This window comes from Limulus polyphemus, unplaced genomic scaffold (assembly GCF_000517525.1).
Source record: "Limulus polyphemus unplaced genomic scaffold, Limulus_polyphemus-2.1.2 Scaffold30, whole genome shotgun sequence".
Classification (NCBI taxonomy): Eukaryota; Metazoa; Arthropoda; class Merostomata; order Xiphosura; family Limulidae; genus Limulus; species Limulus polyphemus.
Window position 1 is genome coordinate 1,461,832 of NW_013665640.1, and position 21,101 is coordinate 1,482,932.

The following is a 21,101-nucleotide window of genomic DNA, read 5'->3' on the forward strand; positions in this document are numbered from 1 at the left end:
AAAACTAACACTCTATTGAACAATGTGCTTTTCTCTAAACAAAATGTGTGAGACGTGACTTGTGTTGTGAAAACTTAGTAACTGTGTACCAGATGAAGCGGAAGTAGACTACATAGGTACATAAAAGTTCTCTTTAAAAACATGCTGCTTAAACTTGTATACATCAAAACAACATTATATATCATGTGAAATATGAAAATGAGGGCTCTTTAGAAGGGAACAGTAATTGAGATTTTGAGATTAGTAAAATCGTTTGTTTTCCCTTCGTCTTATATTGTTTCATGTACTGCACTGATGATTGAGAATATCTAATCGAAACTATGGAAGTTATATATCATTTGACATTGTACAAAGCTGCTTAAAATCTTAATAGGCCTAATAAATAATACAACTTACATCAAGTAGTGTAATAAACGTTGAATAATCTGTTATTGTGAGTGGGATGTACTATTTCGTATACATCACGTAATTTAATTAACTCCTTGGAATTTTGCGTAACTGTTTGATAGTAAAAGGATATGATAGTGCATGACAGATTGATGATATAACAATTGATGTTATATATATATTGATGATATATAACAGGTAGATTCTACATAACAAGTTAAAATATTGGATTAATTCTACGTAATGGGTTAATTCTGCATAACAAGTCGACTCCACATAACGAGTTACCATACAATTTGATTCTGGATAACAGATTAATTCTGCGTAAGGAGTTAAATTAGGGTTTTATTTTGAATAATTTATTGATTTTACATAACATGTCGATTCAGCATAACGATTTGATTCTGCACAACAAGTTAATAAAAGGTAAATTTGTTTATTAGGTCATTTCTGCATCATGAGTCCCAGAACAGGTCTAATCTGCATAACGGAGCTAATTCTGCATAACACATGAAAAGAAATGCATGAAACAACAAACCTAGTGAAGAATTCTTCGCTTCTTTATTAATCAAAATCTGGAGTATATTAAGCCATTTTCTGATTTATAGCGTAAGTGAATCCCAAGATACGGTACAACATATAATGAAAAATTAACTTAAATATTAGAACGAAACAATATGATAAGAATTACCACAACCTGTAAGAAAAAAAGCCATTAAAACATCTACTTTACAGTGTTAGGTTGAGTGTCACAGACTCTGGACTGTGTGAAAAGACAAATCACAATTTGTACGAATAATGCAAGCAAAACACAATGAAAATACGCTGTGTTGTTTTTTAGGAAAACTGTCCATAGTGTTTCCGCACTAAGTTCATGTGATACACACTGTTTCAGTAGTGTTTCATAGTGTGTTTCTACGTGCTTTTTCCGCGAGGAAATTGCTATCCTGGATTATCATGTATAATACCAGAGGAAAAACCCTGCGTGATTAGCCTAGGATATGCTTAATTACGTAACGAATGGACAAAGAATTCAATACAAAAAGAACCAATCAAAAACTATAACAAATGTCAGATGGGGAGTGGAAATATTTAAAATGGAAAACAAAAATTCACGCCTAGCTTGGAAATCACTTACTCTGGATATTACATAAAACAAATGTGTAAGTTTTACATTCAGATGAAAACAGCAAGAGGAAGAGGAAAGATTTTCACTTTTATCCCAAATAAACGAGTTGCAGAAAATAGTTAATCCAGAGAAGCTACTGTTGTATGGCAGCATACGACTTCTACACCACTGCCCGACTTCCCCATACTGTCTAACAAGTGACTCGTATTCTAAGGAACTTCGTTCAGACAGCATGTGGCATCAGAGGCTTACTCCATAGTAATTCCTTACGACACAGCATCAGTTGGTCACAGCATCAGTTGGTCGTCTAATAAGTGGATGATATTGCCTGTGTCGCTCTGGGGCAAGGGGAGTTTAGGAAGCTGTACTAATATCGCATATGTTTAATGATATCTACTTCTCTACCATCATGAGGACACACTCCTGTCTTTTCCAACACCACACGAGCAACGTGTACTTGATACAGTAGATCAGGATTTTGGACTCTGCTGATGAAAGTGACTAGGTGATATGCATGACGCAGTACACTAAATAACTTTAGCAGATTATATAAAGCTAAGATTTGTTTCAAGTAGATACCGTGCAATACACATCTGATATTTTCCTCGCATGATATTGCATTAGCTGATCTAGTAAAATATAATAACGCAAGTACCCCCATCTGTCGCCATATGATGTGATATATGTTATCGGATTTATTAATAAACGTAAATAATAGTGTGATTTTTCTCTATAATGATTGCAGAAGTAATTACGTCAGAAAATATGCAATGATTAATATATAGGTCCGCATACATTAGCGGCCGCCATCTGATGGATTTTGGAAAATATATAAAATGTCATAAATATGTATATGCTACTCAATTTGTGGAAATTTTCGTTAAAAAAAAATTGATAAGGACTCTCATTGTATCCATCTTTTATATATCATGTTGTTTATTTTGCTTATATAGAAAAAGAAGATGAGATAAAAAAGCCTTACAAAAATAAAAGTTGCTACGATAACCATGCACTTATAGATTCAATAGTTTATAATACTTCAGTTCTAAACCAGTTTACCTGAGCAAAATTAGTACGTGTTTGAAAGCAAAATTTCCCAATATGTCAAATATTAATTCAGCACTATGTATTGTCGATATGTTAAAAACAGTTATACTCACTGCTATGAGTATTACACTTTATTGTCAGAGAAATAGAAAATGCAGTGTATTTGAGCAATGTTTTGTCAAAGTTGTCATTCAGTAATGTGACCCATGTATTAACGAACTAGAGTACCTTGAATTAGAAAGGTTAGGATATGAAGCAATGAACTCAATAGTACAGAACCCCGATGTTCAAAGCTTTATTTCCCCACGTTCAACAGCAGCAACACCCATTAGAATAGACACAACGACACCCACTAGAACAGACATCACAACACCCATTAAAACAGACATCATACGTGAAGAAGGAGTACTCTTAATTAGCTTTTAGTCGTTTACCATATTACAATAACAATTTTGTGCAAGACATTGTTTAAGAAGGTATTGCAAGGAGATCTCTGCAATAAAAAGTAATTATTAAACTTACCGAAATATTATAATAATTAATATAACATGTTTAATTTTAATGTCCAAAAGTTTGCATTGAAAAATGTGAACACATAAATGTCATGCGTTTTGATTTTTTTAATTTATTGGTCTTTGAGAATATTTCAAGATAAAAACTAGAGAAATATCAACTTTACAAACTGAAACGTTTATAAAATATGTAGTATAAGTGATATGGAATGTTTTCGTACAGAATTCGATTAAATTTGAAATATTCAAAGGTCAGATCACTTTACAAAATGCTTACTTAAATTAATCCACGGAATACGCTAAAGCTAGTCGATTTCTTGCCATCAGTAGGCGTTACATCAGAAAAAAAATGAAATCCAATATAGACAGTAATTTTAACTGTCGTGGCTTATCTTTTTAAAATTTTACTTAATTGTACAACTACAAAATTGGATGTCGATCAGTGATTGCAAATTAAAAAAGGAAATACCCTAGAAGAGTTATTTTATATTAAATTGTAGTTTAAGTTTGCGATCGGTGCAAATAAATAGTAGTTTAGGTAACAAATATATTAATGCTATACATAGTAAGAATGCATTGCACGTTATAGCTTACAAAACAGAAAGTAAAGAAATTCTTTAATCTCAAACACTCCTCGCTAATGAAAATGTGTATGAATAAATGGAGTTATACTGGATTGTTTCCCAGACAACAGTATGTGAGGCTTCGTTCACTGGCATTCATTATAATCCCGTTAAACTGAAACGTAAAAGCATTGTGCGAAATTTAGTGACAAGTTAATGATTTCTGGTGTTAATTTATTATGATTGATTTTAGATTTTCTATACTAAGTTTCATAAAGTTGTATTACATTGAAAACATGCTATAAAAATGGTCTTTTTCTACTTGCTGGTACCCCAGTTCACAAGTCTTTAAAGAGCCTACACTTCATGCCTTATGTGTAAGTTTATTTTATAGAAAAAAATAACTTTCAAATCAGGACGTTATAAAAATTATGTATGCTTATAGCATAGTGTATTATTCAGTTTCTTGGAACTTTTTTCCGTGTTTAACTAATTGGGATGCAAGTACAATTCACTGTAAAGGATGTTTCTAAATGATGTGTCTATACACTAGAAATATAATCTCACTTGAACCGACAAGTCCAAAAAATACTGTTTACAAGCTAGAAATATAATCTCTCCTGAACCGACAAGTCCACACAATACTGTGTATTGTAAACTAGAAATTTAATCTCTCCTGATCCGGCAAGTCCACAAAATGCTGTTTATAAGCTAGAAATGTAATCTCTCCTGAACCGACAAGTCCATAAAATACTGTATTTATAAACTAAAAATTTAATTTCTCTTGAACCGACAAGTCCACAAAATACTATTTATAAACTAGAAACGTAAGCTATCCTGAATCGTCAAGGTCCCAAATACCGTGTATATAAACTAAAATATAAATTGACAGACATGATATAAACCAATTCATATTCTAAAAAAATAGTTATTCATGTTTCTACATTAAGACTTTCGAGACATCTTTTAGTTCTGATTCTACTGAGGTTATATGTATTGTAATATTTCAACAAAAACACTCAAAAGTAAAACATAATATGTTATGCATTTCACGTGTTACATACCTTTATAAATTGGTTGCAGTATAAAATTTGCATGCTAAGATTCTGCTTATAACCCTTATTTTACTGGTCTGTCTCGAAAATACTTTGTTGCTTAGTTCAATAGTTATAAGTTCCTATTTTTACAATGATCTTTTACTTAATAAGAGATGGAGCGCTGGCTCTGTGATAGAGTTTTAGGTTTTAGTGCTGGTAAGCCAGCTTCTAACCCGTGTGATACCACAAAATATTCCAAACACTATAAACCGCATTCTCCGGTAAGTCAGTGGTAAGGTTAAGGATTGCAACACCAGAAACTGGAGCTCAATTCCCCGTGATGAACAAAACGCAGATTGAACAATGTCTAACTTTGCGCTAAAACGTACAAGCACACTTTAAGCTATGGGTACGTCATAAGAGTGACAGTCAGTCCCTTAGTGTGGATGGTAGGGTGCTTCTGACCGCCTGCCTTCCCACTGATTAGTAGTTCAAAATTAGGGGCGGCAGCAGATAGCTTTGTCATGAATCATATACTTGAAATGTTTGATTACGTATAAGTAGTAGTATTCTTGTTGGAATGGTTTCTTAAAGCCTCAAAAATGGTAATTTAGCTATTTTTACATTAATAATAATTTATACCACTTATGACAAGTATACAACTACGTGTCCTATCATGAGACAAATTTATTAATGAAAATTGCATGATGTCAACTAAATCCTGCTTCTTGTAGATCTATTTCTGGTGTCTGGCACGTATATATTTGGAATTAATACTTATTAACATACGTCACAGATGGAATGGAAAAAAATATCGATTGAAGATAAATGTCTGGTATATAATTATTTGGAATTAGTACTTATTATCATACATCAAAGATGGAAAAATATTGGATTGAAGATCAGCTGACGCTTAATAAAAAAATATTACGTCTGTTAAAGCATATTATGTAAATACGAATGTATGTGCTAGGTGTTTATTGTTCATGAAAATAAGATATTGTACCGAGCTTTATTTTAACCAATTATATTCTGGTATGTTCATCTATTGAGGAGTATTTACAATATTCACTGGAATCTATACATTATAAATTATAATTGAATCTTAAACTTTTTAGCTTGCTTCAGTTGAAACCGACGGTGCTGACCTCTTTCGTCGATTCCGAGTGGAAAGTGGAGAAAGAGCAGAAAAAGACGAAGTAAGGCTTTATAAGTTATGTAACTTTGTGTAGGTAAAGTTGGATATTTATAGCTTTAAGTAAATGTAATATTATTAAAACGTTTTTAAGTGGCAAAAACAATTTTCAAAGTTACAATTTAAAACACATTTAAACAGGAATATTTTTGAAATTATATCTTTTAAAATACGGCACAAAATGGTAGTAGAAATAGCTCGTGAAAAGGAAATATTTCAGTTTAGTAAGAGTAGTGCGAGGCAGAAAGCATGTGTACAATTAGTTATCTAGCTATAATGTGAAGTGGACTTTTACATCTTTTGAGATCATATTTTCACAAAATCTTGACATTTTTGACAGAGTTTTGTGTTTAAGCGTTAAAAATAAATAAATAATTTTAAATTCATTGTCATTACACCGAATCATGGGATTTCATTGTTATCATCATCACTATTGCAATACTTTTAAAGCAAAAGCTGGCGCTGCCGGCTACTGCGAAGTAAGAAATTTCAAATGAACTGATGTATTTTTGGACGATATAGAAGCTAAAAGAATATTGTTTTGGAAAAGGAATTCGAAGATGTTTCAACATAATGACGAAAGGTAAAATTGACTTAACATATTGGCAAAAGGTAAAATTTAGTAGCAGTAGAAATTCTCCATCAAAAAATACAAGATCACTTCTAGAAAATACGATCAACAAAATAATATTTAAAGTTTTGGAACTTGTTTTTGTGAAACTGTAAGTAAAAAAAAAAAGGCATTCCTTGCTAGATTTTTATAGACGCCAGGTGCTTAACTATTAAGAATACATCATTCTCCGGCGTAGCAATAATGCTTTAGCACAAACTCTGGTTTGCTATTAATCCCAGCAATCCAATCAGATAAAATCCTGAGGACTGACACCAGAAAATTGGGTTTTCTGAAATTTTCGTGTGTCTTTTTTTTTTTTTATTGTATGCTTCAATATAAGAAGGACTGATAACTTATCTGCCTTAGGGCTTCACGCAATGTAAAGTTCTACACACGAATAACTTGTAGTGTAACGAAAATATTTGTAGAGACTAGCCTTACCATCGTAAAGAAAAGTAGTCCTTACAAAAATGGCATATTATTACTCTGTGAATAAATTCAGTTGTTGGACGAGTCATATTTTATGTACCTTTCGTTTACATATAAACATTTTGTAAAAGTGAATTTTGCTCATACTCAAGGTATTATTTTCATGTCCAGTAAAGACATGTTCTGAATTAGATCGATATATTTCTTTTCTAGTTGTATGGTTCACCTAGTACTCCTGTTCTCGAAAACCCAGAATATCAGACGAGATGGTACTTCAAGTACTTTCTTGGGAGACGTAAGCAATCTCATTATTTTATTATCTCATAATTTCAATTTCGTATGCCTTTATGTTGGCCAATGAGAAAACTACATTACGTACAGTATCTATACTGAATCGTATAGTGCCAACCCATAGCAAAATCAAATAAAAGCTGAAGAAATGGACAAATAATGTACTCTTAACATGAAAGTTATTTATGAATATATCATAAGGAGGTGTTGCAGCTAGCTGTTTGTGAGCAATGAGATTCGCACAGTAAAAGGGTCATTCGTTTATTACACAACAAAATGTACAATTATTAAACCTTCTAAGAGACCATTTTGAGTGTTTAAACCGATTAGTACGTGTAGAATCAACAGAAATTTAGAACTTAGAAGGAAAGCAGCAGCAGTCTGATCCTACATATTCAACACAAAGATGAAACAGGTTAGCTAGTGAAACTATGTATCAAGGATTGCCATAAAGTGACAGTTTGTTATATAAAAATACTGTAATAATTGTTCTAAGAAAAACGTTTTGGTATTTTTTCGTGGTACTTTAACATATAGAGTTTATTTTTCACTGAAAAATCAATAAATCAGGTGTTATTGGGATAACAGTCCGAAAACACCGTTAACAGTGAGAATATTCAACTGGTGACCTAGACCAGAGTGATCGTAGAGACTTCTTGTTACTCATAATTAAGACCATTTATTATTAAATTTATTTATCAAATATTTTAGCAACTTTTTTGGTAGAAGTAAAAATATCATTATAAGATTCGAATAAGTTCTAAAAGTAAATATATTTGGGATTTCGACCAAAGACCATAAATGTAATGGAAAGACGGTTAAGTGTTTTCGTTTTGAAACTGTAGTTGAGTCTCAAAAAATAATTACAGTCGATTTTCAATAAAGACAGGGGTTTAAAGTATTGTTCCTTTTTCAATAAAGACAGATGGGTCAAGTATTGTTCCTTTTTCAATAAAGGCAAGTGTGTAAAGTATTGTTCCTTTTTCAATAAAGGCAGGTATGTAAAGTATTGTTCCTTTATCAATAAAGACAGATGTGTCAAGTATTGTTCCTTTTTCAATCAAGACAAGTGTGTAAAGTATTGTTCCTTTTTCAATAAAGGTAGGTGTATAAAGTATTGTTCTTTTTCGTATGTGTGTGTGGGGGGTCTAATAATATATTACTGCAAATAAGAGCTAAAACTATAAAGAAATAATATTTAGTTCATTTTGACCAACCACAATGAATATTTTCTGTGTCACTCTACGTTGTCGCTGACACTTTTCTACCTGTTAAAATAACGGAAACTTTGTGCAACTGATTTATGCTTTTAATAACATCTTCGGAACCTATGTAATTCGAAATAATATTTTAAAATGTATGCTATTGTTTTAAACGAGACGTTATTTCATTCTGAAAAATACTAACTTTATATTTAAATTCATTGAATAACTTCTGTAAAGTGTTGCACAATTACAATGGTTTTAGCGCTTTTTTTATGTTTCTTTTATATTTTATTTTTGTTCATATTAACGTACTTTGAAACGTAACGTAATTTATGAAATTTTATCATATAGTTTTTATACTTAACTCTGGTCTATTTGTACTTGCTCAATTATTATTTTTTAAATAATTATTTAACTTTTGCTTTGCATATGTATTCCGTCTTTTAATAATGATAGCAAAACATATCGAACATTCGTCACCTTAATTGTCAGATTGCTCCTGAGTGTATTCGCATTTTTACATTGGTTACACAACTATTATCATAATTTTTAGAAAAAAAAACACATGAAAGCCTAATTTTGTTACAGTTTTTAGCATAGTAATTTAAGCTGAAAACCGGTATTATAAAATATTCCTTAGTCAGGAACATTCCTTCCTTAGTCAGAAAAATCGATTTTCTCGATATTTCGTAGCCATGTGCAACAGAAGCGATCAAGATAGATAATAGAAGGGAAAGTGGCTCTGGAAATTGTTGCTTCGAGTGTTGAATCTTTAGCATATCGATAATGAATAGAGAAATATTCACGTCTGCTATTCCCACTTTAGATTCTTTCAGAAATGCGATCATTTGGTTTGAAGGCATTTTAATCTCTTGCTCAATTCTGATCTGTCTAGTGCTCTCTACTCTTTTCCGTGTTCGCCTTCAATTTAGATTTTTCACTTCTTCTCTTGTTGCGATCTGAATTTCCCCATTTTATGATAACATTTGTTTACTATAGTTCATTGGGCTAATCCAGAGAAGAAGCATTCATGCGATAATAATAAAGAATTAGTTGAAGAAACAAAATTACCAGACACAAATAATGGTTGAATGATCATTAGGGTTACATTTTCCTTCTCATAATCTCTAAGTCTAAAATGTTTCTATTTTTTTTTCTTTTACCTGGTATATTCTTCCTTACGAAGGTTTGTTTCCTAGACTATAATTATTATTCTATTGTATTTCTTAAATCCATCTCCCTTCTATATACTGCTGATTTTTTCTTCTAATATTTTTATTCAACCCACCTTTAAAACTTTTCATCCTTTTGATCTCGTTGTTTCTCACACTCTAATTTTTTCCATCTATGATACATTTTGTTGGCTCATTATACTCTTTTCTTTACTCTCACTCAGAAGTTCTTGTTAATATTTCCAATCATAGTTTCTTTCGCCTTTTTATTTTATCTCGCCCTGTTTCTTTAGTTTATCCTTCTAATCTCTAATTTCTCCAATATATTTTCCTCTTTTTTTCTATTAGTCCAATTTTTTGCTATCGCTAATGACCTTTGTGTTTTTCCATACTTCCAGTTATACAGTAAAATGTACTGTTTCTTACCTTCCATTTTTCCAGTTTACTTGTTTTGCACCACACTTGTTCTTATTCTCTCGTCTGGCCCGGCATGGCCAGGTGGTCAGGGCGCTCGACTCACAATCTGAGGGTCGTGGGTTCGAATCCCTGTCCCACCAAACATGCTCGCCCTTTCAGCCGTGGGGGTGTTATAATGTGACGGTCAATCCCACTATTCGTTGGTAAAAGAGTAGCCCAAGAGTTGGCGGTGTGTGGTGATGACTAGCTGCCTTCCCTCTAATCTTACACTGCTAAATTAAGGACGGCTAGCGCAGATAGCCCTCGTGTAGCTTTGCGCGAAATTCAAAAACAAAACAAACAAAACAATTTTCTCATCTACTTATCATGTTCTCCCTTCTAACCTCTCCTTCTTCGTTCCCCCTTCGCTTATTTCACAATCGTTTTTTTACCTCTGTGTTTCTCATTTTCTCATTTCCCCTATCCATTGTTTTAATGTATTTTCACCTCCTCATTTGCCCCATCCATTTCTTTTAGTCTCTTTTCTGACCTCTGTGGCTCTCACCCTCTATTCTCATCTATCTACTTGTTTTTCTCTCGTTCATGTTATCTGTACTTTTCACCGTTTTACTCATTTTCCACCATCTACTTTTTCTTTATTTCCATGATCTCTGTGATTCTCACCTCTTCATTCTCTTAGTACAGTGATTTTGCTATCTTTATAGGTCACCGTGTTTCTCATCCTCTATTTTTGTACCATCCACTTCTTCTATCATCTCTCCTGTTTTCTATGTTTCTCATCATTTCATTTTCTTCTAACCAGCTGTTTTGCTATTTTCCAGCTCATTGTGTATCTTACCGTTTCCTTTTGATCCAGACTTGTTTGACATCTTTCTCCTGACCTCATTGTTTCACACCAAATAATTTTCTCTTGTCCATTTTTTGCTATCATTCTTTATCACTGTGTTTCTCACCTTTTCTTTTTAACATTTTCATTTGTTTTTCCTCTCTCTTGATTTTTGTTTCTCACAAGTAAAAATGTTCGTATCCACATCTTTTAATTTATGTTCTGATTTATGTGTTTCTGATCAGTTAGTTTTTCCTATTCACTTCCTTTGTTATCCATAATGACCTCTCTGTTCCTTATTTCTTCTTTGTCCTTTGTCCACTTGTTTCGTTCACATCCGTATTATTAACTTAATTTTTATTAGACCAAAGTGGAAAGTAAGGTGGTTCTAATAAAGTTTAAAACAATACAAAAAGCTAACAAAAAGAAATTACTAAAATATAGTGTATGAGACATTCAAGTACATATATATATATATATAAGCGTAATTTTTATGTTTTCTTTTACATGGTCAATACCAGACAACACGAAGAAAACTAAGTATGTGAAGAAATATCGATTTTACTCTTAAAAGACTTTTAAGTGTAAGACTTTTTTAACTTATATTCTTAACTCTCCAGTAGTGCTGTCAATTTTATTACCACGTGCATTCCTATCAAATTAGGCGTTTTCAATTGTGTATTGATTGTCATAAGCTTTATGAGCGGGGTGAGTGTCGGGTTTATTTGGTGTTAAAAACCTGTATTTTAAAATATTTTTCATAATAAAAGGCAGATTAGTATACAAGATTTATGTATTTGTGTATTTGATGGAACAACAAGTATTTATACGTGTGTGCGTTTGTGTTCATTTACTTTAAACATGACCTTATATGAAGTCGATATAAGTAACTAACTATATTTTATGAAATCTAATAAACAGACAGCATATAAACATATTACGAAATGGAAACTAATCATTTTGGCATATTTTTGTTCAAGCTCTAACGTTTAGCATGAATACTTTTGCCGCATTGTAATTCATTATTTTCTAAACTTTGTTTGTCTTAGTTCAATGCAAGTGAGTGTTTTATAGAATGTCATTCATACGTATGTATTTCAATGTAAGTTATTAGCTTTCATCCGGTCGTCGGAATTATATCGCGACGTGTTTTCAATTTTCTTGCAATTTACTTTTATTTCATTCACGAGACTGTGGATGCGAACATAAAACTATTCTGACAATTTCTTTTAAAATATTTTGTTTATGTACCTTTAAGTATAAAGGTCCTTTCTAGCTTCTACAAAAATATACACGAAATAATGTCTTATGGTATATACCGCTTGCATGTAATTTGTTTTTATTAATATAACATCAGTTAACGCATACATCGCATACTTGCTGCTCATATACAGAGATTTAGTACGTTATATTAAAAGGAATTTGGAGTCTCACCACGTCATTAAAACCCATGTCACCACGTCCGGCTATGTTCCTGACAACCGTGGATTTTGACAACAGTCCTGAAGCGAAGTTTTTATTGCAAAAAAAAAACGTTATAATGTAAAAGTGTCCTGTACAAAGCACACGCTTCCTCCTTGATTGTTTTCCATAATCCATTTCGTGCGCAAAGACGGCAGTTTCCCAGGGACTATTACAACAGTTCGATCGCACAGAAACTCATAGACGACTCGACTGGTATGTCTTCCAGCATGAATACCTGTTTCATTATCCAGCTGTTTGAGGTATGGTATGTTGTGGAAACAACTTGTGTATACGTAACCTGTGACGCTTTTCTAAACAAAGATACTTTATTACGTATACTGCTACCTGGGGCACTTGAACGGCTTTTTCCAATGACCTTTGTGTTCGTGAATTTTCATCTGTTACTTTGGGGTACGACTTTTTCAGGTCTCTTTCTGGATACTACTGCTCCCTCAAGTTCATGAATATTCCTTTGTTCCCCGATTCCATTAAGAACAAGGAATCTGCTCATTTTCAAAATTATAAATTCTCTATCTGAACATATTTTTATTATCTCAGTGTATGAATAGTTTGCATCGGAAAGGGTTGTTACATAACCTTTCTAATTTTTCAAAGGCATCGCACTAAGTACGAAATGCTAAAAAATAACATGTAGTTCTGATAAATTCCGTTCTATCGCGACTTGATATGGGCTGTGGTTGTCATAAACCTTATTGATTGGCATATTTAAAATGTTTAAATATAACGTAATTAAACCTCTATAATCATGCCCCCCTTGTGGCATAGCGGTATGTCTCCGGATTTACAACGCTAGAATCCGGGTTTCGATACCCGTGGTGGGCAGAGCACAGATAGCCCATTGTGTAGCTTTGTGCTTAACTTCGAACAAACAAACAATCTATAAACATTTGTTCAAATACCTTTTTTAATGATGGTTCTCTTGTAGTTTAGATAATTACTGCATACTCTTACGTCAAATATTAAAAATTATGTTTGATTAACTATTTATATATATTTTGTTTTTAAAGTTCATCAGAATTATGCAGGAGTAGACGGTGAGAAGGTTCCTTTCTTTTTTTCTGTGGTTCTCACTGATTCTAATACTGAAGGAGTTCAACAGTATAGAGCAATTCTGTGGAGAAAATCGGTAAGTAACTTTTCATTAGGTATATTCACTTATCTACATCCTTATATAGTTGATATAAATATATTTGTGTCCAGCTATATAATACATAAAGTTTCGTTTTAAGTGGCTTCTGATAATATGTCTTAATTTAACTAATTAACAATGTTGAATAGTTAATAGTTTCTTGTACATCATAAGACTTCAAATATATATTTCATACTATCATTTAATTCAATTAATGTAGATTTTATTTATTCTTTTGTAAGAAACTGTTATCAACAACAATAAGGAAATATTTATGTATATCAAGTTTTTACTAGTTTTTTAAAATATTCGCACTTCATTATAATTTTCCAACTATTATAAGGCTATATAACGAGTTTTGGGATCTTCAGTTGGCCATTTTATATTTTATCATATGCCATATAAACTGTAACAATAAAAATGAAAACAGTTAATTAATTATTTATAATTAAAGACCTTTGTCATTTTATTTCCAAAGATTTCTTAATTTATTTTACGCATGTTTTACTAGTTTTACTCTTTATTAATGTTTATATTTCAAACAATGAGGATGACGTTGTAACATCGAAACATGTAGAGTTATCAACTTTTTGAAGGCCATAGATAGGCCTAAATAAAATGTTTTTAATTATGTACCAGTTTAACGTTGAATATTATTTATGATTTTAATGTTTATTCGTTTTGTGTTTGATTTGAACTATTTGTGAAACCTTAAGAAAGAATAAAAAAGATAATTGGAATTTAAACAGAAACATTTCTTATGGGATTTTTATCAGTAATATTTCAGTTACTGTGTCATTTTAGGTAATAAAATAATAATAACAAGAACAAATTACTAAGTGCTAAAACATACTTTTACAGGAACATAAAAGACATAAAATGAAAATATCTTAAAGTGCATTGCTTTATAATAGTGATGAACTAAGAAATAAAATACAAAACTTTTTCTTTATTTAACAATCAAAACTTTGTCTTTCTGCTTTTATAGGCCTTTTTTAGCTAGAACTTTACGAATTTCCTTTACTGAATGGATTATATGATTTGATCCAGTAATGCAAACTACAGAAAAAATATTATTTAGATTTAGCCACTTTTATTATTTCTAAACACGATTTTCTTCTCGTTCTCTAACCTGCATCCTCAAATACACTTACATTTTCTGGAATATTCGGCATTCTTCACGGAAGAATGTTTGCTAATACGATAGACGACGTTACACAGCCATAGTTATGTTCTTTGTCAGATGTATAAGTAAAAGTAATCGGTTTTTGGAAGAAGGGAAAAATTGAGAAAATCGATTTGTTGGAGTAATGCTTCTACTGATATTATTGCGTCTTATTTCTCTGAGTTTAGTAGTGAACAAGAATGTCACTTTCAAAACCATTTTTTTTTACAGGAAAGATACTTTTGAAACGTCAAGCGCTCTGAATATAAGATGATCAGTTTTTGAATAGGAGGAGGTAATACAGACGAGCAGGATACAAGTATTTATATAGACAAACTCGGTTGTTTTCAGCACTCCTCTGTAGCCTTCAAAAATCCATTGCTCAAACAAGTTGACATTTACAGTGAATGCTTTAAAGTATTTCTTAACTTCTCCACCAAAAACAACATTCTAGAAATTCTCTTACCAAGTTCATTATGGCAAGTGATAAAACAAATCGAGTGCTTTTTATTTCATCCGTTATTTTCTTTGTATTCATGATGGCAATATTGACTCAAGATCTCTTTTCAAAATATGCATTTATACAAACTTTGTTTGTCATTTTCCTGTTTTTGTTGTTGTTTTTTTTTTGTTTTTTGTAAGTCGTGATGGTTACTTAGCCCGACAACAACGTAGAATTTAGAATACAATAATGACTTACAACTGTTTAAGCAATGATCAAGGGCGCAATTACAAAGGTTCCGCTTTGTTCACTGTCAGGAGTATTTTTAATGAAATAGTTATGTGAGGCTATTATAATAGAAAAATAGCATAGAACGTAGCACTTTCGAAATAAATACAGGACGTACAGCTTTTACTCACACACAAGAAGTAACATTTTCACATTACAGACAGGAAGTAGCGCTTTCACTCACATACAGGAAGTAACATTTTCACATTACAGGCAGGAAGTAGCACATGCAATCACACACACAGGAAGCAACATTTCCACATTATAGACAGGAAGTAGCGCTTTTACTAACATACAGAAAGTAACATTTTCACTCACACACGAGAAGTAACCTTTTCACATCACAGACAGGAAATAATACTTTCACACACACACATGAAGTGGTACTTTCACTCAGGCAAGAAGTATTTTCACATCACAGATAGCAAGTAACATTATCACAGCGAAACTAAGGAGTAGCATGTTTCACGTACTCATGACGCAATGAATAAGTAATATTTGCAAATAAACGTTTCAATAGCCAGAGATATTCTATCAACACTAAAATACGCTGAAACATGTTTGGATATTCTTTTAAAAGTATAATATGAACTATTAAGTACATTGTTTTTAATGTGAAAAAAAAGGTAAAAAAATATATCTTCTGAGTAAGACCTGACCAATATTACTCTCAAATCCCTGAACTATCAATGATTCGTATAACCTCTAATACTGTTCCAAATGTTTATATATTAGTTTGTTGTTTAATTTTCACTTGCTAGTTTGGTTTTGTGTCACTACGCTATGTTTGGTTACGTTCAACTGTTCCACAAAGTTTTTCATTCTCCGATCTTCTTAACATATAGCACAGTTAATTTCCTTTTTCTTTTTAATGAATTAGTTTTCTTAATCACTTTGGTCAATATTTCATGCTTTGTTAGAGATTCAGTTAGCTTCTAAATTGACATTTTTATCTATCATAGTTAGAGTTTACTGTTTGAAAAATTCTTGAGTTTTCGAGTTATTTTTGAACATTTTTGCAACATAATTCGAGAATTATAGCTTTACTGTAATACAGTCAAATATTCGCATTTTCACAACAATTCACAGCACAGCTAGGGGAATATCCACAACACATTTAGAAAGTACCACAATTCAAGACACACCTAGGGAGAATATGCATATAGAACTGTAAAACAGCGCAATTCATAGTACAACAAGTTTTCATAAGACATCTAGTAAGTAGTACAACCCACAATCCAATAAGAGAAGGATATTCACAATATAACTATAAAATAGCACAATGCAATTAAATATCAAAACAATAAGACAGCCGAAAATGGAATATTCTGGAATTAGCATTTTAAAACACAATTAAGTTTCCTTTTAAAATTATTTTGCCTCTTGCTGATCTTTTCCTGAAATAAAAACATCAAGTTAACAACCTCAAACTTTTATAGTTGGGAAGGATAATGTAATTAAGAAAGTGGTATGTCACATGACCAGGCCAGAAAGAGACTTAATTAAAAAAGTGGTATGTCACATGGCCAGACCAGAAAGGTACTTAATTAAGAAAGTGGTATGTCACATAGCCAGACCTGAAAAGGGACTTAACTGACAGTGCAATTACGTTGCAGCATTTTTGCGTCCTGACTAAAAAGGCTTAATTCATGATTAACTCAGCTGAATGTAACATTTAGAGCCTTTAAAAAATATCTCTGTATTCTATTCAGGTACCATAAAACACGAATATAACGTTGTAACTGGCACGGCTATAAAAACGTGCTTATGGAACAAACAAATAATACATTTCGTATCATATTTCATGTTTAAACAATACTCTATTTTTTATTATTACGTTCCCACAACAGCTAGAACACATCTACTGAAAATCTACAAAAGCCGAAAGATTTAGAAGAGCGATGGTGGTATTATAAACAATGCATAAACTATAACCCTTTTGACAGAGCCATTAGCTATAACAAATGACTGCGATAAAATCCTTCGAATAGCAAGTTACAGTCTGGTTAGTACAGGTCACAACCAACAGACACTGTCTGATACATCCTCAAAGCAATTAAGAAATATTCTACGTTTATACATTTCAAAAAATTCTTTATCGTTCAGTTTACTAATTATCATATTTTAGTCAAAATATTTGTAAACAAATTTATTAAATATATGTAATGTGTGTTTGTACCTCACATTTGCGACTGATTACTTGCAGGGTGCACAGAAGATTAATCTGTCTCATACACAGGGCAAATCACTGACGGTCAAATCAATTCTGAGGTAAGTGAGGTCTCGTGAGTGCTGTAAAAAATGATGAAAATATCTAATTGTTAGAACTGGTTGCATATTATAATCGTTTACAATAATTAATTGTAGTGTAAAACGGATTTAGCTTATATTTTACTTTTTATTGCCATTTCGCATTTGTTATAAAAAATGTGTACATTAGAACATGTACATTTTCTAAGAGTAATAATTTCTTTTCCAAATTATAAGATTACACAACAATAAATATCTTTACTTCGATATTACTTTTACCTCTTGTTGTTCTCTCTTTGATATAAATAGATTAAGATAATTATCTGATAGTTTTGTAATCGTGAGGGAAAACACGATTACTAAAGCGACATTCTCTACTTTTAAAGTTTGGGTTGAAAATTTCTTTCAGAGGGATGAGTATAATAAAGGAAAAGTCGATCCAACAAACGAATAACGAAGATTATACAGAAGCGTAGTCCCTTAGCCAAATTCTCCATTCAAATGTTCATACTTTCAAAACATGATTTCTTATTACTAATAAAACTTAACTAATTGTTATTATCCAACGTTATAGATGAACGACAAATTAACTTACCCATAAGCTACAACTGTTTTGCATTTAAGATCAATCACTGACTGTCCCCCCCCCGCAGTTTCTCAGCAATACCTCTGATACAGATACCCCATTGTGTAGCTTCGTGCTTCATAACTAAACAAACAAGTTCACTGACTATGTTTGTCAATGCATCTCTATTTCGGTTAAGATTATAATTTCCGATTACTTTATTTTATTGATTTTACGAAACTGTCTTAATCTGCAATTCAGGTGGATCTGCAAATACCAGGAAAAAAACATTTAAAGTGTTTACAAATTTATTTGATGCAAATGCTTGAGAACAATTTAATAATAGCTCAAATACAACTCGCTGTGTGCGTGTGCCAAACTTTATAAAGTGTTGTGACTGCTATCAAGATTACAAATACGTTTAATAACGTATTCGGTAGAGGAGGATGAGCACGTGGCTAACATATCAAGGATACCAAAACACAAGCATGGTCGCTTCATTTCTTTTTCAATAGTTTCGCGTAACAGTTTAAGTTTCAAGGAATATTACATATGTGATGTTAGAAACCTCAGTTGAGGGTTAAGTGATGTCTTTTCCCCAAAAGTACATCACTCTTAGAATGTAAAACCAATATCAGAACCAACTACACTTGTAAACTCCGCTAGCTTTCTTTAGGTTAACAAAATCCACGGTAAGGAATGACATACAGTTGAGTTTTACACGAAGCATTGCAGCGCTCATTTAATCACGTGTTTCAATACCTACTCTAAGATTACGTGTTTCATTTCACAGTCTTCAAAATCAAATCGTTCAGAAGGCATAGATCAAACTTGAAAAATTGTATAGGAAATGTTTTTAGATGAATATATGAAGAAGAAGAATTTCATTAAACAAATGGAGTTTGTCCTAAAATAACATTAATAAAATAATGTTTGCCTTCTGAAGATCATTTTAATGTTAGGTGAAAAAAAGCTAATAAAAAATAAGGATCTTTACTATTCATTTCCAAAACATTTGGCAGGCATAATTCGAATGTAAGGATTCACATTGGTTCAATTTTTATTGTAAATTAGTTTGTTTTATTGTGCATGTGTGGATTAAAACTGAAGAGATATTAAATCGGGAACGATTTTCTTCAGTTAGTTATTTCTCCGGTAAGTCACTAATTGTTTTGCAAAAATCGTTATTTGTGATATCATGATTATATTATAATGAAACATATATAACAATCTATTTAGAAAGTACTCTAAAATGAGGTTAAAGAATATTTTTATTTGTACTACTTTGATAATTCTAAAAGTTACAATCTCAAGCATTCAATGACAATGATTCATATTATCTAATCCACTAATTGCTCTTTATATTGAAATATGACCAGAAAATTCCAATTGATATATTTTAAACCTCGCTGTAATATCTAGTTAAGATAAGGGTTTCATAAAGGCCTTCGGTTAAGTAATTGATTTTCTTATTGTACATTTATTTTGTTTTATTTTTTTCATCTGTTCTTGATCCTGGATTACATCCTCTGTAAGTTTACGAAGTGTAATTTGTTTTTCTCCTAACAGTAACTTTAAGAATATGGATAAACTGGAAAAGGCTCCACGAGAAATATTTGTTCCAGAATTACAGAAAGTAAGTATATATATATATATATATATATATATACGTATACACATCCTGTGTTTTTATAACAGTTTTCGAAGAACTATCTTTTTTCACTATCATATCACACACTGCTTTGTCTCTAATTTTTCATGGTATTGTTTCACGCATAAATGTATTAAACGCTACTTATAGACAATTTTGGATATTACTAGTCTTTTGAGATATGACGCTGTGAATATTCTACATTCTAAATGATTTTAGGGTGTTTCAACAGTTTCTTCTTTTTAAAGGATTATCAATGCTTCCCTCGTCCCTGAAATTGTCTTACTTAAACAATCACACTATCTACCATGCTCTTACTAAGTTCACCTTTCAAGCTCATAGATATAAAAATGTTTCCCAAAGAAGAATCATCGAAACTTGAAAACCTTGTTACGTCATGTAACATAGTAAAAACTGATATTAAGAAAAATTAACTTTTCTTCACAAACTTCTGTTATTTTTTTGTTGTTTTCAACTTTCTTCTCACACAAAATTTCAAGTCGAAACATTAAAAGATGTAATCAATAACACATAAAAATTCCGAGCTTTCTTTAACGAACAACTAATTGAATTACATTTATCTGAATTGTTCTCATGTTGTTTTTTTCTGACAAGAATCGTTCTACGTTCAACAATGCACTCATTCATCAAGGGCTTGAAAAATTTAGTTATATTTCCAATGACTGAATTTATGTATGCTATATTATAAAATCATAAGCATTTATAACTTGACTCGTTTTTTATATGTGTTTTTCTTTTTTAAGGACTTACTTCTTCTTGAAGAACAAGAGGTAATAAGATTTCTTTATATTCTTTGTTACGTATTGGAATTTCTCATGGTCTGAAGCCGAGTTAACTGATAATTTAAATTTAGTAATTAAATTGTACTTTGGATTTATTATTTAAATATATTCTGATATATCAGTCAATTTACGATATTTGCCAACAAGAATGATATACACCGTTATCGTTTTTAACACAAATACGTTTTGACATACACACAACCATACAATTTACAAGAACAATTATTACAAATAGTTATTACAAACAATGATTTATAAACAATAGTTTCTCAAACTTACAAACGATATAAAGTTTTCTTTCTAGTCTGGACCTTCCTTGATATCTTATCGAGGGTTTACGATGGTCGAATTAATTACGAGTTGATGTAGATACGAGTCGCTAGCTAGCTTTGTTCTTGGTCACACACGATGTTTATATAATGTAAAAATACTAATGTCCGATGAGAATCCACTGAAATTAAACGATTTGTAACGTTCGAAATGTATAAATATTCCTGGTC

At 31.5% G+C, this 21,101-nt stretch overlaps 1 protein-coding gene across 7 annotated transcripts in view; it reads left to right on the top strand.

The window, feature by feature from the left end:
• Positions 1-21,101, top strand: part of LOC106459793 (GTPase-activating Rap/Ran-GAP domain-like protein 3) — a 427,929-nt gene that overhangs the window by 334,003 nt on the left and 72,825 nt on the right. For all 7 annotated transcript variants that reach the window (XM_022386650.1, XM_022386642.1, XM_022386656.1 and 4 more), the window contains 6 exons: positions 5,794-5,874; positions 7,126-7,207; positions 13,316-13,434; positions 17,539-17,603; positions 19,717-19,783; positions 20,563-20,589. In XM_022386650.1, the coding sequence (XP_022242358.1) occupies positions 5,794-5,874; positions 7,126-7,207; positions 13,316-13,434; positions 17,539-17,603; positions 19,717-19,783; positions 20,563-20,589 (441 nt within the window). The remainder of the gene's footprint in view (positions 1-5,793; positions 5,875-7,125; positions 7,208-13,315; positions 13,435-17,538; positions 17,604-19,716; positions 19,784-20,562; positions 20,590-21,101) is intronic.